Raw genomic sequence first — 18,400 nt, forward strand, 5'->3', positions numbered from 1 at the left:
TGATGTCATTTCGCGACTGCTTGGCGGAATTGTGCGTCCATCATACGATGTTCCATTTTGATCTAGGTCCAGCCCTGCGCCAGAGTGGCGTGGTTTTTCCCCCCCCCCTTTGCTTCCAAGAAGAGGGATCGACAAGCGAAGCACAAGCCTCGAAACGAACCCTCCTCTGCCACGGCTGCCCATGGCCGTGACCACCCCACGCCTGGATCTCCATCATTCTTGTCGGCCTTCTCGGCGTCTCATGACCGTCCCGTACTCGCATTGAAAGGGCAACTCGACGTGGTCATCTGCTTCGGTCATCTCGATGTCCACTTCCAATTGACCAAGGACGCGTGGAATCATGCAAGGGAATAGAGAACGACGAAGTTTCAACCTGAGAAGGCTATCACAGTCCGGCTTCATCGGCTCTCACGAAATGTGGACGAAACATCTCCAAGTCAAACTTTGCTGGCCAAAAGCGACATTATTACACGACCTAGTTTGGTTTCAAGGGTCTCGGTCTCTCCCGTCTTGACTTGACACCCCACTCCGCAAACAGTTACCCTGAGCTTCCCCCTGATCCCCTTCGGCCCCCCTTGCCCCCCCCCCTCGTAGCCCCCACCAGAGAAGCGACGGGGAGGCAGAATTTCGTTTTGACGTGTCACTTGTGACAGGAATGCTTCTGTCCAGGGGAGGGGTGCTCTGGGCGCTTCCCTCTGTTACACTCGACCACGCCACGTCTGTCATTGGCTGGCCGCTTGTCTTGCCTGTCAGATCGTGGCCGTTGCAAGGGACGTAGTGCGGGTCAAGTCGTGTCTACAATAAACACCAGTATATCCGACAGAAGCCAACATCATACGATATCGTCAACGCCGTCAATGGGTAGTGCCTGTAGGCGGCGGTGAGACAACCAGGCCACGAGTAAGCCACGAGGAGGGTCCGGGATCAGAGCCCCATGGAAGAACGGGAACGAGGAGAACTAGATGATGAGAAAAAAAAAACCTCTTCCTATGGTCGTTGCGTGGAGAAAGTTCTCCGCCCAGATGGAGTGGGAAGGGTGCTATATCTAAGTCATGCCCTGCCCTGCCCTTCCCCGGGCCATCTGAGATGGGCAAGGTGCAGAGTATCATTATCGAAGCCTCAACGGACGATCCAGGAATCTTTTGAGACCTCCTGCCCACCCACGGGATCTGAATATCGACTGTTACCAACCCCTTGCACGAGCGATCACCATTGCCATATACTCCTTGGCGCTGAATATCCGACGGCACGTCCTCATCCTCCACCCTCGCCGAGGAAAGAGACCCTGATCACCGAGACTTGCCCCCCCCCCCCTGACGTGCTTTGTCCCGTCATGGCTCTCACGTACAAGCAGTCGGTTCTCGTGCGGGGCTCGATCCCCGCCCTGCGCGAGCACGGCGAGACCATCACAAGCCTCTTCTACGCCAACATGTTGCGCGCCCATCCGGAGCTGCATGACATGTTCAACACAGCCAACCAGGCCAACGGCCGGCAACCGCGTGCCCTGACGTCTGTCATCCTGGCCTTTGCCGCCAACCTCAACCACACAGCCGAGCTCATCCCCCGTCTCGAACGCCTGTGCAACAAGCACTGCTCCCTCAACATCCGGCCCGAACACTACGACATTGTCGGCAAGTACCTGCTCGAAGCCTTTGGACAGATACTCGGCCCGACATGGACGCCGGAGGTGCAGCAGGCGTGGCACAAGGCGTACTCCCTGCTCGCCAAGATGCTCATCGGACGCGAGGCGCAGCTATATAGGGACTTCGAGCTCGGCGCGGGCTGGGGCCCGACGGCGTTCCGCAAGTTCCGCATCGAGCGCAAGGTCGCCGAGACGGACGACATCTACTCATTCTACCTCGTCCCCGTCGACGGCCGACGGCTGCCGGCGTTTCTGCCGGGCCAGTACGTCACGCTGCGCGTGCCCGTGCCAGCGATCCAGCACCAGCAGATGCGGCAGTACTCGCTCTCCGAGGCGCCGCGGCCGGACCACTACCGGCTGACGATCAAGCGCGACGCGGGCACGCAGGTGGGCAAGGGCGCCGAGGCGCTGCGGCTGCACCCGGGCGCCGTGTCGAACCTGCTCATCGACGACAAGCAGGCCGGCGACACGGTCGAGCTGTCGCACCCGGTGGGCGACTTCCACCTCGACACGGACGCGTCGTCGACGCTGCCCCTCGTGCTCATCTCGGCCGGCGTCGGCGCCGCGCCGCTGGCCGCCATCCTCAACACGGTCGTCGAGCGCCAGGCCGTCCGCCCCATCAGCTGGGTCCACTGCTCGGCGCACGGCGCCGCCCCCTTTGAGGCCCACGTGCGCCGCGTCGCCGCGTCGCGCGACCGCTTCGCCACCAAGTTCTTCCGCAGCAAGGTCGCCGACGCCGACTCGTGCCAGACGCGCGCCCCCGGCGACGAGTACGGCGTGCGCCTCGACCTCGCCGTCATGGACCGCGGGCAGCTGCACCTCGAGCACGGCGGCGCCGAGTACTACATTTGCGGGTCCGAGGCCTTCATGGCCGAGACGTCGGCCTACCTCGTCGCGCAGGGCGTCGACGAGACGAGGGTGCACTACGAGTGGTTCACGACGGGCGACCCGGAGTTCAAGCACTAGCGGGTCTTTCTGCCTGCGGAACGTTGCTTTGTCGGGGGGTTTCCTGGGCGGCGAACATTGGAGGGAGGGAAAAGGGCATGGGCTTGAGCGCGGCGTATAAAAGGGATCATGTTATTGCTGGGATATCCAGGTTTCGGCCGCTGTGGTTTTGCAGGAGACGGTGTCTTCGTTGGTGGACTGGACAGATTGTGAGACCACCTACTCAATACAAAGCAGTCACCTGTTCATGGTGACATTATTCCACGTGAAGATTTCCACATTCTTTTCTCAGCCTGGATATTGAATGGCCAGTGTGGGTTGTGCCTGCACTTGTCTTGTCTTCCTGTCCAGCCTTGAAATATCCCCCGCTGAGCTTCGGGCGACAATCCCTTGCCCTGACAATATGTCTTACGCTTTAGCATGTACGGCGTTCTCCAGAGTGATTTCCATGCTGAACAGGTTTCAAGTACGGGATTATTGGTCAAGAACGGGATTATGATCACGAGAGGACAATGGCACGCGTCTGCCGGCTCAATTCCAGGAACGTAACAGGCGAGTCTAGAGTTTTCGATCGAGATGCGAATACTCATACGATCTACAACACGAGTCTAGATGTCCTTCATGTCCCGCATGTCGTTTACGCAGCCTTTTCAGAGCCATAGACTGGCTGCTATGCTCTCCAGCATCTGCATCTGAAGCGACTCATTCAAGTTCCAAGGTGGCACGACGTACCCGATCGTAAAGCTGCGGCACCATGGCTGGTCCTGTCCTGGTAGACTCGTCTTTCATGTTCAGATCTACGACCACTTTGGATTCGGCGTAACCAGGCTGCGCCGAAACATGTCCAAGAGGTCATCACTTGCCATGGAATCGTCTCTTCGATGAGCGGCTTTGCTCTCCTTAGAACACGGTGGGTCACAGGTTCATCTGATAGAACTCATTTTATCCCCCCCCCCCCCCCCCCTTAACAAAAAGAGGAAAAGAATCATTCTGAAGGTCTCTGGTCACTTGCCAATAGCCGAGTACTCTCCGTGTACCTGCTGGCGGTACTCCTCGCCATGCCTGGGCCGACGACGTCCAGCATGCAGACAACACCGTCGCCACTGTGCAACCATGCAAGACAGAACATGACCGGTGTGATGGCGCGACCAGGGAGGGTATATAGACGGTAGGCGACACAAAGGTTCTTGCGGTGATCGGTAGTGGTGGTCATGCAGCAGCAGAGTCCCCAGGTACCTCCAGCAGAGTGGTTTATGGTATGCAGACTGCAAATGTTCAGTGCGCAGTGGTACCATCCGAAGAATGCGACTGCCATGCTGGTGATTCCCTCGCACCTGCTCCTCGTGTGATGTCGACTGGCCGCCGGCAATTGGCGGTCCCAGTCAGGTACCACCTACCTTGCCTTCCTACCTACCTGCCTAGGTACCTACCTACCTAGACGAAGGTGGATGAAGGTGCACAATGTTGGGCCCCGCAGATAAGGCGGGGAAGTCGCCCGGCCCAGTCGTGCCTTCTCGTTAGCATGCATTTGTCTCACCTACTGTCCCGAGGTGAGGGGCTCGTATACCTACCTTACTAGATACCTAAGGTAGGTAGGGAAGGGAACAGACGAACTATCTCGACTGCTGTTCTGTTTGTCAACTGAACATTGATCCCATCTGCTTCATGCTAAGGCTATCAGACGCAATCACGGGTCGAATCCACATACGGTCATTTGGCACACACACACACACACACACACACACCCTCGCCATGACCTCCACCGTGACGCCGCTGGTCTTTCACGGCCCCATCATACACTCTCGTAGCCTCGAAGAGCTGGAGATACTCGAGAATGCAACCCTCGTCATTGATGCCAGCGGCACCATCACGGCCTTCAAGAAGAGCGAGGACGATGACACGCCGATACCTGCCGTGCCCGAGGGCGCCCGAGTCCACCACCTGGGCCCTGGTGAGTTCCTGATCCCCGGCTTCATCGACACGCACAACCACGCACCGCAGTGGCCCATGCGCGGCATCGGCCAAGGGCTGCACATCCTCGACTGGCTCGACCAGGTGACGTTTCCCTTCGAGGCGCGGTTCGCCGATGCCGCCTACGCGCGCGCCACCTACGAGGATACCGTCGCCGACTTTCTGCGCCAGGGCATCACGACGGCCGCCTACTACAGCTCGCGCCACGCCGAAGCGACGCGCATCCTCGCCGACATGTGCGCCGAAAAGGGTCAGCGCGCCCTCGTCGGCAAGTGCAACATGGACCGCAACGCCCCGGACTACCTCGCCGAGCCGAGCGCCGCCGTATCGCTGCAGGAGACGCGCGACTGCATCGCCCACATCCGCGCCCTGCCCGGCTGCGGCGACCCCGAGCACGCCCTCGTCAAGCCCGTGCTGACGCCGCGCTTCGCCATCTGCTGCACGGCCGAGCTGCTCACGGGCCTCGGCGACATGATGCGCGCCGACGCGTCGCTCGCCATGCAGACGCACTTTAACGAGGCGCAACAGGAGGTCGATGCCACGCGCGCCCTGTTTCCGGACCTCGCGGCACGCAGCGAGGCGGACCTCTACGAGCACTTCGGGCTGCTGGGCCCGCGCTCGATCCTCGCGCACTGCACCGTCATGACCGACTACGACAAGGAGAGGCTGCTGGCGCTCGGGTGCGGCGTCGCCCACTGCCCGATCGCCAACATGACGGTCGGCGGCGGGTTCATGGTGGCGCCCGTGCGGGACCTGCTGCGGCGCGGCGTCAAGGTCGGCCTCGGCACCGACAGCGGCGGCGGCTGGGCGTGGCAGATGCTCGCCGTCATGCGCCAGGCCGTCATTGCGTCCAACGCGCGCGAGGTCACGGACGCCGCCGACGAGGCGCTCACGCTCGACGAGGTCTTCTACCTGGCGACGCTCGGCGGCGCGCGCGTGCTCTGCCTCGAGCACCACGTCGGCAGCTTCGCCGTGGGCAAGCAGTTTGACGCGTCGTGGGTGGCGACGACGAGCGGGCTGCGGTCGGCCATGACGCCGCGCGAGGACGACGACGGGCTCCGGAGGCTCTTTGAAAAGTTTGTCATGACGGGCGACGATCGGAACATGGCGCACGTCTATGTCCGAGGACGGAGGGTCGCGGGCGCGCGGCATGGAGAGGCCTCATGATGACCTGCCCGAGCCTCCGATGCTCAGATATCGTGGCCAGGTCTGTGGGCCCCAAGATGAGGCATTGTCACCCATTTCGGGATGAAATATTGTCAACTATTTCGGCTGAGTTTCTCAAGGCGCAACGTGATACTGCCGCGCCATGGCAAAATGACAAGCGCATGGCCCCCCGCCAACATGCTATTAATCTTTCTCCCGCGCCGGGCGACACTCCGCCGTGGAGACCCGCGTCCCCCGACCACGGCGAGCGCCCATTGGCGCGGGTAAAGAAACCGGCTAAAAAGAATAAGAAAGAGAATAGGCGGGCCATTAGCGGCGCACAGAAGGTCGTCCCGGCGCTGTGGCGCCCTCAGGGAGCGGAACCTCCAGTGGGTCCTTGGGGGTTCACCACAGGGGCAGCTCCAGCGCCTGCGCTATGCTGGCAACGGGAAACGACTGTACCCCACCGACGTCAGGGCCCCCGAATAGCAGCATTCTCCGCCGTCACGAGGGGGACGCGCTTTAGTTGTAGGGAGCCGTCCATCAGTGAGGGAGGTCTCGGGGTTTTTCTCTTTCTTCTGTCTTCTTTTCTACCGGCCGGTACTGAAAACATCTCATTTGGTCGCTTGCTCGAGAGTGGAGAGGCTTTGGTTCGAGGGCTGGAAGGGTCCATGTTGAGAAGGGGGCAGGTTCAGAAGCAGGCGCATGTGGTCGAGACGAGGAAGGATGAGGGGCACCTCGTTCTTGCTAGTGACCTACCTACCTACCCCTCCATCCCCTCATCGTGACCTCAACCTTTTTTCATAACCCCCTTCCTCTTGTCTCTTCTTTCCTTTTTTCCCCCTCTCTCTCTCTCTTCTTCCTGTTTCTTCTAACCAATTGATTCTATACCTGATACCCAAATCCATCCTCTCCAGCTCGTCACAGCTCCAAACAACAAAACCATTCCTCACCTCTTCCGAAATCCCAAACGCCACCGGCCATGTCTTCCAACCTCTCCTTCGTCCTCAACAAGGTCCACGACGTCTCCTTCGAGGAGCGCGAGGTGCCCAAGATCACGTCGGAACACGATGTCCTCGTCGCCGTCAACTACACGGGCATCTGCGGCTCCGACGTCCACTACTACGACCACGGTGCCATTGGCCACTTTGTCGTCAAGGATCCCATGGTGCTCGGCCACGAGTCTGCCGGTACCATTGTCGAGGTCGGCTCGGCCGTCAAGACGCTCGTCAAGGGCGACCGCGTGGCCCTCGAGCCCGGCTACCCGTGCCGCCGCTGCGCCGACTGCCTCGCCGGCAACTACAACCTCTGCCACGAGATGGTCTTCGCCGCGACGCCCCCCTACCACGGCACCCTGACCGGCTTCTGGGCCGCCCCCGCCGACTTTTGCTACAAGCTGCCCGAGAACGTGTCCCTGCAGGAGGGCGCCCTCATCGAGCCCCTCGCCGTCGCCGTCCACATCACACGCCAGGCCGCCGTCACGCCCGGCGCCTCCGTCGTCGTCATGGGCGCCGGCCCCGTCGGTCTCCTCTGCGCCGCCGTCTCGCGCGCCTTTGGCGCCACCAAGGTCGTCTCGGTCGACATTGTCCAGTCCAAGCTCGACATGGCCCGCGACCTCGCCAGCACCCACACCTACCTCTCGCAGCGCCTGCCGGCCGAGGAGAACGCCGCGGCCCTCAAGGCCCAGTGCGGCCTTGGCAAGGGCGCCGACGTTGTCATTGACGCCAGCGGCGCCGAGCCCAGCATCCAGACGAGCCTGCACACGGTGCGCATGGGCGGCACCTACGTCCAGGGCGGCATGGGCAAGGCCGACATCAACTTCCCCATCATGGCCCTGTGCCTCAAGGAGGTCACCGCCAAGGGCAGCTTCCGCTACGGGCCCGGCGACTACAAGCTCGCCATCGACCTCGTCGCCAACGGCAGCGTCAACGTCAAGAAGCTCATCTCCGAGGTCGTGTCCTTCCAGGAGGCCGAGGACGCCTTCAAGAAGGTCAAGCAGGGCCAGGTCATCAAGGTCCTCATCAAGGGCCCCAACGAGCAGTGAGCGGAGGGCAACAGGCGATGGGTAGAGAGATGCTGGGTTGGACGAAAAGCGTCGGCAGCGGCGAGGCGTTGTATACTGGATTCGAGGTTTTGCGTGGCATGGTATCTGGCGACTGAGCATGATGGTTGGGCATGATGGTTGGGCATGATGACTGGACTCTTGTTTACAATAGCGATATCCCTGAAAAGTACGTTTCATCTACATTGGCTACGACAACGTGCCTTCTTTGTGTTGTGTTCGTGATCCTCACGCATCTCCCGGTCATCATGATGCATATCGTCTATTCGTATGGAGTATCATCTAGGTCTCACACCCCCGCACCAGCCTCAGTCCAGCATGCCCAGGTACCGCGTCTCAATTTTCGTGTCCGCCTTGGCCCCCGTCACGGGAATGACGACAACTTCACCGGGGACAATGTCGACGAGGTTGTCGCCAAAGACGACGTCGTCGTCTTCGCACTCGAGCGCCAGGCCCTTGATCGGCACCTCGGCGCTGACTTCGACGACCGTGTTGTCCCTCGCCAGCTTGGCCACGAGCTGCTTGGGCTTCTGCAGGTGCAGATACTTGAGCGGCTCCGGCCAGTTGACGTACCTCGCCAGCTGCTTGCCCTCCCCGTCGACGAGGTACGCCGCCACAACGATGCGGCCCTCCTCCCCCTTGTGCCGCACGGGCACCTCAAAGTCGGTAATCTCGGTCGACGCGTTCTTCGGCAGCACGAGCCCCTCCTTGGCCTTCTCGTTGTACGTCTCCTCGGCCGTCTCGACGTCCCACCCCTTGACGATGACATCGACAGTCAGGTCCTCGAGCTGCAGATTCGAGCCCCAGACCTCAATCTTGGTCTTTGTGTCAATGTTGACCCGCGTGTACTTGTCCTTGGGGTGCTTGTGCTCGCGACGCGTAATGCCGATCGACAGCGGCGCCATCTCTCGCTTGACCGTGTAGTAGGCATGCTTCGGCCGGAGATAGTAGTCGCAGATGGCCCACGATGTGACGGGCCAGCAGTCGTTGATCTGCCATACGAGCGCGCCGCCGCAGTACTCGCGGCCCGGTCCTCGCCACTCTCGCTTCCACAGCCGGTAGGCCGACGCGAGACACTCGGCCTGCATCAGCTGCGTGCAGTACACAAAGTGCTCAAGAGGATCGGGGGCGTAGCGGAAGTTCTCCACGAGGTAGAGGGCGATGCGGCGCTCGTGGCCGTCGGCCTTGTTGTGGAAGTCGATTGTGGACGACTGCGGGTAACGGTCGGGGTCGTCGCGGCCCTTGGGCAAGAAAGCGTCGATCGTCTTGACCGAAGGGAAGGCCTCCATGCCGAATTCGGAAACGAAGCGGCCGACGAGCTTGTCAAAGTTTTGATACTTCTCCTGCGTGCCGTGCCAGACGTTCCACTGGTGCAGGTCACCAACGGTGGGGTCGCGCGTGTCAGCGCCGCTCCAGGGGCTGCCAAAGTGGTAGAATGTGTCAGGAATGAGACTGGCGCAGACGTCGGCAAGAACCTTTTCGTAGATGTAACGGGCGGGAAAGTCCGTCTTGAGCCAGCTATCGGGGTCCTTGTCGTTGATGTCATATGTCAGGTTCTCCGACTCGGCGAACTGGTAGTCTTCGTTGTTGCCCGCCCAGATGACGATCGAAGGATGGTGACGCAGCAGCTTGACGTTCTCTTCAGCCTCACGCTTGATCGAGTCGAGCAGCGCGGGCCAGGCGGGGTAGTTTCCACAGCCAAACATGAAGTCATGCCAGACGAGAATGCCGAGCTCGTCGCAGACATCGTAAAAGGCCTGCTCCTCATAGATACCTCCGCCCCAGACACGCACCATGAACTGGTTGCCGTCGGCCAGGAGCTTCATCCAGGCACGGTAGCGCTCCTTGGAGATACGGGGAATGAAGTTGTCGGCAGGAATCCAGTTGCTGCCACCGCAGAAGACGGAAATGCCGTTGATGCGGAAGAAGAAGGACGTGCCAGGCTGCTCCTTCAGAGGGTCCTGCACCAGCTCGACCTTGCGAATACCAATATTCTTGGTGACGTGGTCAACCTCGTCTTGGCCGTCGACAAGTGTGGCCTTGACAGTGTAGAGGGGCTGCTTGCCGTAGCGGACAGGGTACCACAAGGCCGGCTCGTTGATCTCAAAGGTGGCCTTGGCATCAGCGGTCTCAGAGGCGTCGACGAGCTGAGAGGCCACCGAGCTGCCGTCCAGAGACACTTCGAAGCGGATCTTGGAGGCCTTGCCCTCGGTCTTTGCATGAACCACGAGCGTGGCCGACTTGTACGAGTCGTCAATGGTCTGGTCAAAATGAAGGTCGACGATGCGCGAATCGTAAATCTCTAGGTTGATGGGCCTCCAGGGGCCACACGTCAGGAGCGTCGGGCCCCAGTCCCAGCCCCAGTGGTACTGGGCTTTGCGAACGGCGAGCCTCGAGTTGTCACCGTTCCAGCACCCCCACTTGTGATCCGGGTGCTCCTCGACGCGCTTCCAGCCACGCAGGTACGCGCTGTCAAAGTGAATCTGGAGCTCATTGTTGCCCTCGGCGTTGAGCTTGTCAGTGACGTCGACGCGCTCAGGGATGAACATGTTGTCCGTTTCGAGAATAGTAGACCCATTCAGCTTGACGGTGGCAAAGGTGTCGAGGCCATCAAAGGCGAGGACGGCTTTTTGGCCGGCGCTGAGCTTCGGGGACGCGAAACTTGTGCGGTAGAGCCATTGGGCCTCGCCGATCCATTGGACATCAAGCTCATTCTTGCCGATGAATGGGTCGGGGATGATCTTATGGGCGATGAGGTCGAGGTGAACATTGGTGGGGAATTGGCTGACGGAAAGGAACTCGGAGTCGTCTTTGTCGGCCTGGCGGAACTGCCAATCCTTATCGACGGGGATGACGTTGCGTGCCATGTTGCGTGGCAGCAAGATGAGCATGACAGGTAGAGGACCGTCAAGGAAACTTGAGGTCGAGTTCAAGGTCGAGGTTATCGTGCTCTAAAGGTCGGCGAGTTGTAAGGTAGGCAGTCACAAGAAGGGAAGCTACCCCAAGTGATGTTCCTGGCTAAAATAGCTGAGAGGGGAAACAGGGGGAAGCAGCAGTGAGGGGTCGGCGGGCAGCTCCTGCGTGATGACGGAAAGAGGGGCAGAGGGGGGACAAGATGCCCGTGAGAGGAAATGTACAAGGGAGGAAGAGCGGCAGGAAATCTGAATTGGTTCGTCCAACTGGCCATCAACCATTGCTCAGCGACAGAAGGGGACGCAATATATATCGACGTGCCCTGAAATACCCACTCAGACATCAGTGCGCGCCTCTGCCGAACGAGCTATTCCGTCTGCTCAACGGGACGACATCCGCCGAGATGCATCTCGAAAGACGTCGCTCCAAAAGGCCACCAGCTCCACCGGGACGCAGCGTGTCGGGGTCCAGCTGCAGGGATCGCCCTCCACGTGCGAGGCGTTGGTTGATGCTTCAATTGGGGTTTGGGGGCTGGAATCTGTCAGGCGGCTGGTAGTCCAGCAGGACTTTCGGGTTCGGGAACGGACTGGAAATGCCACCCAGTTGGACGGCTCGTCCGGACCAGAAGTGCGCCTCCCAGCAACAAAAACATCGGCTGACGACCGGCACTGGTTCCTATTCGCGACAGGAACAAGAGAGGCTCCTCAGTATCAAACTGGCTTCCTTCCTAGAGCCCTATGCAGAACGTCCTGACAGCAACGCCCGCCTGCGCCAGTCCATCGGCTCGCACCCCGCAGCACCCCGCAGGGCCTTAACCGCGGAAGAGGGCCCTCCGTGTTGCCTCTTGTGGCATGGTTTCCTCCATCCGCCCTCGCTAGCCGCCGCCGACCCCACCGAGGCCGAGGGGGATATCGCGGCGGAGGCTACGGATTTCGATCTTGATGCATGGTATGGACATGGACATGGCGTGGTCAGCTTGACTTATCACCGTCGTACGTCTTGTGACTGACTGGCACTGGCTGGGAAACAGTGTGACGTGACAACGGTCGCAGCGAACGACTCTTCAGTGCACAAATGCGGAAGCTCCGCCACCGACCACCGGCAAGGTGTGATGGCGGGTGATTTGTGGATATTCTGCCGTCAGGTCCAACTCGGACATACCAGCATGTATCAACAACCCTTGAGCCAGGAAAATCTCTATGTATCATTAAGTGTACCTATTGGGAGAACAGTCAAGAGCCGCCCGGGCCGAATTCCCTTCATCCTCAAATTCCTATCCGAAACGCCATGCAATCTAAAAAAGCGAGCGTTGTGTGGTCTCTAACTTCGAGAACTAGGGGAATGCCCATGAATGAGGCAATAGATACGCCGGACTCCCGCTCGCGCCAAAAGGGACCAAAAAAAAAGAGAGAAGGAAAAGAAAAAAACACAACGAGCAGCGCTCCATCACATTATCACGGCACCCACAGCTTCGGTCAGCAGCAGCCCCCTCCTCGACGCCTGTTGTTGCTGCTCAGCGTGAAGACTTCCTCCCACTCTCGCAAGCCGCCCCAGTTGGTGTTCCCGCCGCGTCCCCGGCCCTTACCCTTGCGTCGCCTCATGCCCGTCTCGTCGAGTGTCGCCGCCGTCATGGAGCTCTTGATACTCGCTCCGTCACTGGCCGCCGCATTCCAGCCCCCGCCATATCCGTCTCCGTACTGGATGCCGCTCATCGGGTCGTCCGGGTCAATGTCGCCAAGCTCAATCTTTGTGAGAATCATCCTCGCGAGCCGGGCAAAGATTTCGTCGACAGCCTCGCCTGTGAACGCGCTCGTCTCCATGACCACCGGAACACCGACTGTGCTGGCCCATCTGCTGGCGTCGTCGCTGCTGACCTCCCTCCCGTCGGGTGCCACCGTCGCGTTCTGGCCCCGACCGATCGTGCCGCCGGCCCCTAGGCTTCCCATGCCCATGCCCATGGCTGTCGACGATGACCCCACACTGCTCGGCGTCGCGGGCATCAGCGGCTCCACGGGGTTGTCCGATGCGAGGTCGAGTTTGTTGCCGACCAGCAGCAGCGAAAGGTTCGGGCTCGCAAGCGCACGCGCGTCGTTGAGGAATGGACTCAGTCCCCGAAAGGTTGCGTGTGAGGTGATGTCGTAGACGAGGATCGCGCCGGCAGCGCCGCGGTAGTAAGAACGCGATACCGATCGAAACCGCTCAGTGCCCGCCGTGTCCCACAACTATGTCCTAGTCAGCCTCCCGTGTGTTCGCTTCCCACATTCTGTTCCCTTTGTGTGGTTGTTGGCATCGCGCATGACCGCACCTGAAGCTTGATACGTTTTCGCCGCGCACCTGTCCCGACTTTGATAATTTTGCTCGCAAACTCGACGCCGATGGTCTGTGAGGAGAGGATGCGCCATTCGTTCTTCACGAAGCGATGCAGGAGGCAAGATCTACAGGGTTGCGCGCTACCGTTAGCCAGCCGTTCTCTGTATCGTCCTTGTCGCAGCGTCACGTCGAGGAAAGGGAAAATGGCGCCGGTGGAAAGACTCACTTGCCCGACCCGCTCGGTCCCAGCAGAATAATCTTTGCGAGGTAATCGTACATGCTCCCCAGCTCCTGTAGTTCTCGCGCATCAGCATTTCGGCGTGCCCGTGTGTCTGTCGGGCCTTATCGCATCGCTCGCGCACCTGGTCGCCGGCCGTGCCGGTGCTCTCCTCGCTCGCTGCGCTTGATTTGCGCGGTCTCGTCATGGCGGAGTTACCAAAGGGGTCGAGGTTGAAGCTCGGTCGGACAATCGAACAAAGTACACTAAAATGCACAGAAAGATCGGTCGCAAGAGGAGGAGGGAGGAGCGACGTTGAGGTCGCGTCGAGGTGTGCGTATTGTCGCGTGCGCGGGGTGACGTTACAAAGGGTTGGTGCGTTGGACGGTTATCAGCCGTTTTGGCTCGCAGCAGCCAGGAGGGAGCACGCACGAGCTTGGTCACCGGGATGACGCCTAAGGAGGGTCGTTTAATTAATTCTGTGGCGCGACTCTCTACAGCGGGGCGAGACTGATCTGTGGCTGGAGCTCTTTTTGTGATAAGATAAGACCAGTATCACAACCTGGGCCGAGGCATCAGTGTCGAGCCGAGTTGAGTCTGTAAGACTGATGATCCTCGTTCCTCAACAGCGTTCACTTGTCTGGCTTCATTTCACATTTATTCTCAATTTTTTCCTCATTCTTATACTATCACTTTTGCCAAAACAACAGAATGAAGATTGAAGGCCGCACGTTCCTCATCTCCGGCGGGTTGGTCCTCTGTCGCATCTCACATGCCAGTCCACGTCACTAACAACACATCCAGTGCCTCCGGCCTGGGCGCCGCAACGGCGACCGAGATTGTCAACCACGGTGGTAACGCCGCCATTCTAGACATGAACGAGGAGGACGGCCAGGCTTTCGCCCAGTCCCTCGGCCCCTCGGCCCGCTTCTTCCCCTGCAACGTCCTCGAGACGGCGTCCGTCACGTCCGCCGTCGAGGGCGCCGCCGCCTGGGCCGCGTCCGCAAAGAAGCCCTTCGGCGGCGTCATCCCCGCCGCGGGCGTCGGCCTGCCGGCCGCCATGCTCGGCCGCGGCAACGAGCCGCTGTCCCTCGACGACTTTGACTTTGTCCTCGCCGTCAACCTGCGCGGCACCATCGACCTCGTGCGCCAGACGCTGCCGCACCTCGCGGCCCAGCCGGCGTCGGACCCCGACGGCGAGCGCGGCGTCGTCGTCATGGTCGCGAGCGCCGCCGCTTTTGACGGCCAGCGCGGCCAGGTCGCCTACGCCGCGAGCAAGGGCGCCGTCGTCGCCATGACGCTGCCCATGACGCGCGACCTCGCGCGCCACGGCATCCGCGTCGCCACCATTGCGCCGAGCCTGTTCGAGTCGAGAATGACGAGCGTCCTGCCTGACAAGGTGCGCAAGAGCCTCGTCGGCGCCACAGAGTTTCCGAGACGCCCGGGCCAGCCCGAGGAGTTCGCGGCGCTCGTGAGGCATGTCGTGGAGAACGTCATGCTCAACGGGACCGTGTTGAGGCTGGACGGCGGCATGAGGATGCCGAGCAAGATGTAGTAGGCCCTTTTTATTGCTTGGGCAACAGCTACCATTTCCGTTCTCAAAAGCATATGGGGTAGAATGTACATTGGATACTGTCTGGAGCACGTAAAGCAATCACAACGTTCATGATTTATCAGATCGAAACTATTCTGTGGCCCATCTTTCTATCATCACGTCATACCGCAACATCATCATACTCACGCCAGTGGGTTCACGAGAACGTCACCTTCGTGCCATCTCTTGACGTTGTCGACCTGCTGGCCGTACCAAGCGTTCAAGGTGCCTGGCTCGACGTATCCCATGTGAGGCGTCAGAAGGACTTGGCTGCGTCCATCCTCACCCCACTTAGTTGTGCGCCATTCGCTATCAGCAGGCAGAGGCTCGATTCCATAGACGTCAAGTGCTGCCCCCTGAATAGACCCCTTGTTCAGAATGGCCAAAAGGTCACCCTCGTGAATAAGGGGTCCGCGCGATGTGTTGATGAGGAGCGCATTCTTTTTCATGCGATTCAGGTCATCCACCTTGATCAGATCACGGGTACGATCCGACAAGACGAGATGCACGCTCAGGACGTCGGCTTCGCTGAAGAGCTCCGCACGACTGACGACCTTGAATGTCTTTTCGCCGCTGGGGTCCTCGACCGGGAACCCTGCCGACTTGGCCTTCTCGTCGGCAATCTCCTGAGTGAGGTTTTGGCTCCAGGCGATGATCCTCATGCCGAAAGCCATGCGCAAGATTTTGGCAGTCGCTACACCCAGACGACCGAGCCCGGCCACGGCAAAGGTCTTGCCCGTAAGACCCGTGGCAAAGCCAGTCTGCCAGAGGCCAGCCTTGACGGCAGCATCATCGCGGGCGATGCCGCGGGCGAGCGCCAGCACGAGGGTGACGCAGTGTTCGGTGGTGCTGTTGGTACCAACCTGCGTGCCGGTCGACTTGTCAGCCGTGCCAGCAACGGGTATTGACTGTTCCTTGAAGAAGCCGAGATCGAGCGAGCTGTTGCGCAGACCAGTGGTCAGGAGCAGCTTGAGATTGGGGAGACGAGCGATGAGGTCTTTAGGAAAGGGAGTACGCTCCCTCATGGTGCCTTGCAACCCATGTCAGTTCTAGACGTGCAGTCGCTTTAGGAAGCTACGCGAGATGCCAGACGCATATGCAAGCCGGTCTCAGGGGGGGAGGGGCATGTGTACAGATAACATGGAACGGCTCCAACCGGTGGACAAGCGCCTCCTTCACATGCTGGGGCGTATCCGGGTGGTTCCACGGCAACAAAGTGTCCCTGAACACCGTCACATCGAAGACAGCCTTGTCGAGAGCATCGAAATGAGACACTGACAGGCCCTGATAGTCGTCGAGGACGGCAACCCTATGGGGCGTGCTTCCTTGAGCCATGGTGGAAAGGCAGGAGCAGGGGCGGTTGAGGATCCGGATGCGGCTGGGGCTTGGCGACACTATGGCGTGAAGCTGGCACAGAGTCTCCCGTGGCGCGTCGCGAGAGGAACGGGAGCGGGATGGACGTGCGATCAGGGGACAGGAATGCCACCCCGGATTCTTAGGCTACGATGGAAGAGGAAGCTCCCAAAATGAAAGGAAGCGGGTTAGGTGGGCGGCACAGGCGGGGCGGCCAGAATCGGTGATTGTCGGTCGGTCGGTCGGGGTCTGGGGTTTGTATCGGGATGTCTCGATCGTTTGAGACGGCGTGTTGCGGGCGGCGGAGGATGCTTTGATCTGAGGCACTGATATGCTGTTTCTCGGTTATTCGCTCCGCCATTGGCTTTGAAGGTGAACGGCAATACCAGAGGGGAAGAGGGGACATCCGGGGCCGATCTTGGTGGGTGGGCCAAAATGGCTGCGATGGCTGATCATTGGCTGACTGGGGCGACCCCGCGGCTCGGTCACTGTCGGGTTTGTAGGCCCTGCCAGTCGCTCCTCGTTTGCTGCTCCTAGTGCCGCACCTCCTTCTGCTCAAGACCACATCGAGGGCAGTGGGCAGCCACGGCCCACCAGAAGGAGAAGACTGGGGGCAAGCACATCCCAAGATTGACTTGGCATGAACCGCCCACGGAAGGAAGCAGCGTCGGGGCACAGACTTCAGAGGAAGGGGCCAACAACGAAGGATGGCGCCACTTGGTCACAGAAACTCAAATGCGGGCAAGAGTGAACATGAGAACCTGCTCTCATGGCTGCGACTGCCCTTGCACTGGCGAATAGTCGTCGTGTATCGATCTTCTGGCAAGACGAAGGGAGCAAGAGCGCGTCAATGCCCTGGACAGATCGGCGGGAAGGAGTCAGGTGGGCGTGCAAGCAGCAATAGTCGAATTTGGGAAGGAAACCAGGACGGAACCCAGGAAGGAACCCAGGCGGGCAGGCTTCGTATCGAACACAGCGCGACCCAGAGCACAGGGAAAGGATGGCGCTGGCAGCATCCCCATCGCATCTCTGCCGCGACATGAACACCCAATCTCTTGCTGATCCGCCATCCCCATACCCCATTCCATTGATCAGGTCTGGCCCAACCACCAAGGCGCCATTACCAACTGCTATCTTCAATGCGTTCCTGCACTCTCAGTCTGTTGGCTGGCGATGGGTGGATGAACCGGTGGCCCTCCATGGTGCTCCATCCACGTCGCCGGAGGCCCCTCTCCACCTCCAGGTGTCCATTTCCAGCGCGCGGTTGGCGACCGAGAGCCAAGAGCTCCAGGACTCGAGGAATCCAGCATGATAGTAGGCGTCACTCGCTCGGTCCATTCGCACATGACTCCATCACCCCCACCCTGTTTACCTACTCTACAGCAGAGAGTGGTAGACCCTGCATTGTTGCAAACAGGCAAGCCGTCACAATGACAACCCATCACCCTCTGCCCTGTCAATGGACTCCCAAGGCGGGACAAGCCCGATCGCACCGTTCGCTGCACACAAGTTGTCTTGTCCTGCGTTGACGCCATGAGGCGGAAAAGCTTGTCAATGACTGGGCAAGCTACACAGAACAGCAGAGCTAACCTGCGTCAACGTTACAGCAGCCACCCCGGGGCGCCAGCGACGTCTTTTCTCCGAGCGCCTTGCCCAACCTTGGTCTTGGCCTGGCCACCCTCCCTCGCAGCAGCGGGCGCTGGGCGCCTTGACTCGTTGACCCGTGCAGATTTTGAAGCCTCGGCATCGCCCAGCACAGCAACAGACGTATACCAAGCACTTTAGCAGCGCCGAGCCAAGCCACCCGTCGGGACTCGGCACTGCTTGTACTGCCCAGCCTTTCGACGTCAGGCCATGAAATTTTCACAGCACATTTGCCTTCCATCCTACAGCGGTGCCTTGGATCCGAAGCAAGCAAGAAGCGAGCACACCTTCGTGGGAACTGATGATATCAGCGATGTGCGGACGAAACGGCACGTCCATGACAGTTTGAAGACCCTCTTCTTATCAGCGGAACCACGACACTAGACTCTAGCCCCATGCACCCCAGCCTGTCGGTGTTGGAAGGTGCTCCTGATGCTCCAACCCGACAGCGACGACGCGCTGTGTTGCCCATGTAACCATCACCAACCCCCTTGTCGTTGCAGGGGGCACATCTTCCAGCGGCGTGGCCGTTTACGTACCAACAAACCTGCTCATACGACCGCAACGAAAGTTTAGGACCACTTCGCGCCCACCACATGCACC

General features: G+C 60.0%; 7 protein-coding genes across 7 annotated transcripts; 4 read left to right on the forward strand and 3 right to left on the reverse strand.

Annotated features, from left to right (window-relative positions):
• Nucleotides 1–1,333: 1,333 nt before the first annotated feature.
• Nucleotides 1,334–2,608, forward strand: D7B24_000272 (uncharacterized protein; the record flags this gene model as incomplete). Its single annotated transcript, XM_028634533.1, has 1 exon — nucleotides 1,334–2,608. The coding sequence occupies one exon, from the start codon at nucleotides 1,334–1,336 to the stop codon at nucleotides 2,606–2,608; it is 1,275 nt and encodes a 424-aa protein (XP_028498235.1).
• A 1,731-nt stretch (nucleotides 2,609–4,339) lies between these two features.
• On the forward strand, nucleotides 4,340–5,725 carry D7B24_000273 (uncharacterized protein; the record flags this gene model as incomplete). Its single annotated transcript, XM_028634534.1, has 1 exon — nucleotides 4,340–5,725. The coding sequence occupies one exon, from the start codon at nucleotides 4,340–4,342 to the stop codon at nucleotides 5,723–5,725; it is 1,386 nt and encodes a 461-aa protein (XP_028498236.1).
• A 961-nt stretch (nucleotides 5,726–6,686) lies between these two features.
• D7B24_000274 (uncharacterized protein) lies at nucleotides 6,687–7,748 on the forward strand (the record flags this gene model as incomplete). The annotated part of the gene is made up of 1 exon (XM_028634535.1): nucleotides 6,687–7,748. The coding sequence occupies one exon, from the start codon at nucleotides 6,687–6,689 to the stop codon at nucleotides 7,746–7,748; it is 1,062 nt and encodes a 353-aa protein (XP_028498237.1).
• Nucleotides 7,749–8,074: 326 nt separating this feature from the next.
• MAN9 (Beta-mannosidase B) lies at nucleotides 8,075–10,633 on the reverse strand (the record flags this gene model as incomplete). The annotated part of the gene is made up of 1 exon (XM_028634536.1): nucleotides 8,075–10,633. The coding sequence occupies one exon, from the start codon at nucleotides 10,631–10,633 to the stop codon at nucleotides 8,075–8,077; it is 2,559 nt and encodes an 852-aa protein (XP_028498238.1).
• A 1,521-nt stretch (nucleotides 10,634–12,154) lies between these two features.
• Nucleotides 12,155–13,414, reverse strand: D7B24_000276 (uncharacterized protein; the record flags this gene model as incomplete). The annotated part of the gene is made up of 4 exons (XM_028634537.1): nucleotides 12,155–12,901; nucleotides 12,985–13,114; nucleotides 13,216–13,280; nucleotides 13,352–13,414. The coding sequence occupies 4 exons, from the start codon at nucleotides 13,412–13,414 to the stop codon at nucleotides 12,155–12,157; spliced, it is 1,005 nt and encodes a 334-aa protein (XP_028498239.1).
• Nucleotides 13,415–13,917: 503 nt separating this feature from the next.
• D7B24_000277 (uncharacterized protein) lies at nucleotides 13,918–14,761 on the forward strand (the record flags this gene model as incomplete). The annotated part of the gene is made up of 2 exons (XM_028634538.1): nucleotides 13,918–13,955; nucleotides 14,011–14,761. The coding sequence occupies 2 exons, from the start codon at nucleotides 13,918–13,920 to the stop codon at nucleotides 14,759–14,761; spliced, it is 789 nt and encodes a 262-aa protein (XP_028498240.1).
• A 182-nt stretch (nucleotides 14,762–14,943) lies between these two features.
• Nucleotides 14,944–16,135, reverse strand: D7B24_000278 (uncharacterized protein; the record flags this gene model as incomplete). The annotated part of the gene is made up of 2 exons (XM_028634539.1): nucleotides 14,944–15,830; nucleotides 15,934–16,135. The coding sequence occupies 2 exons, from the start codon at nucleotides 16,133–16,135 to the stop codon at nucleotides 14,944–14,946; spliced, it is 1,089 nt and encodes a 362-aa protein (XP_028498241.1).
• Nucleotides 16,136–18,400: the final 2,265 nt, after the last annotated feature.

The sequence above is a fragment of the Verticillium nonalfalfae genome (genome assembly GCF_003724135.2).
Source record: "Verticillium nonalfalfae strain VnAa140/NRRL 66861 chromosome Unknown scaffold_10, whole genome shotgun sequence".
NCBI classification, from domain to species: Eukaryota; Fungi; Ascomycota; class Sordariomycetes; order Glomerellales; family Plectosphaerellaceae; genus Verticillium; species Verticillium nonalfalfae.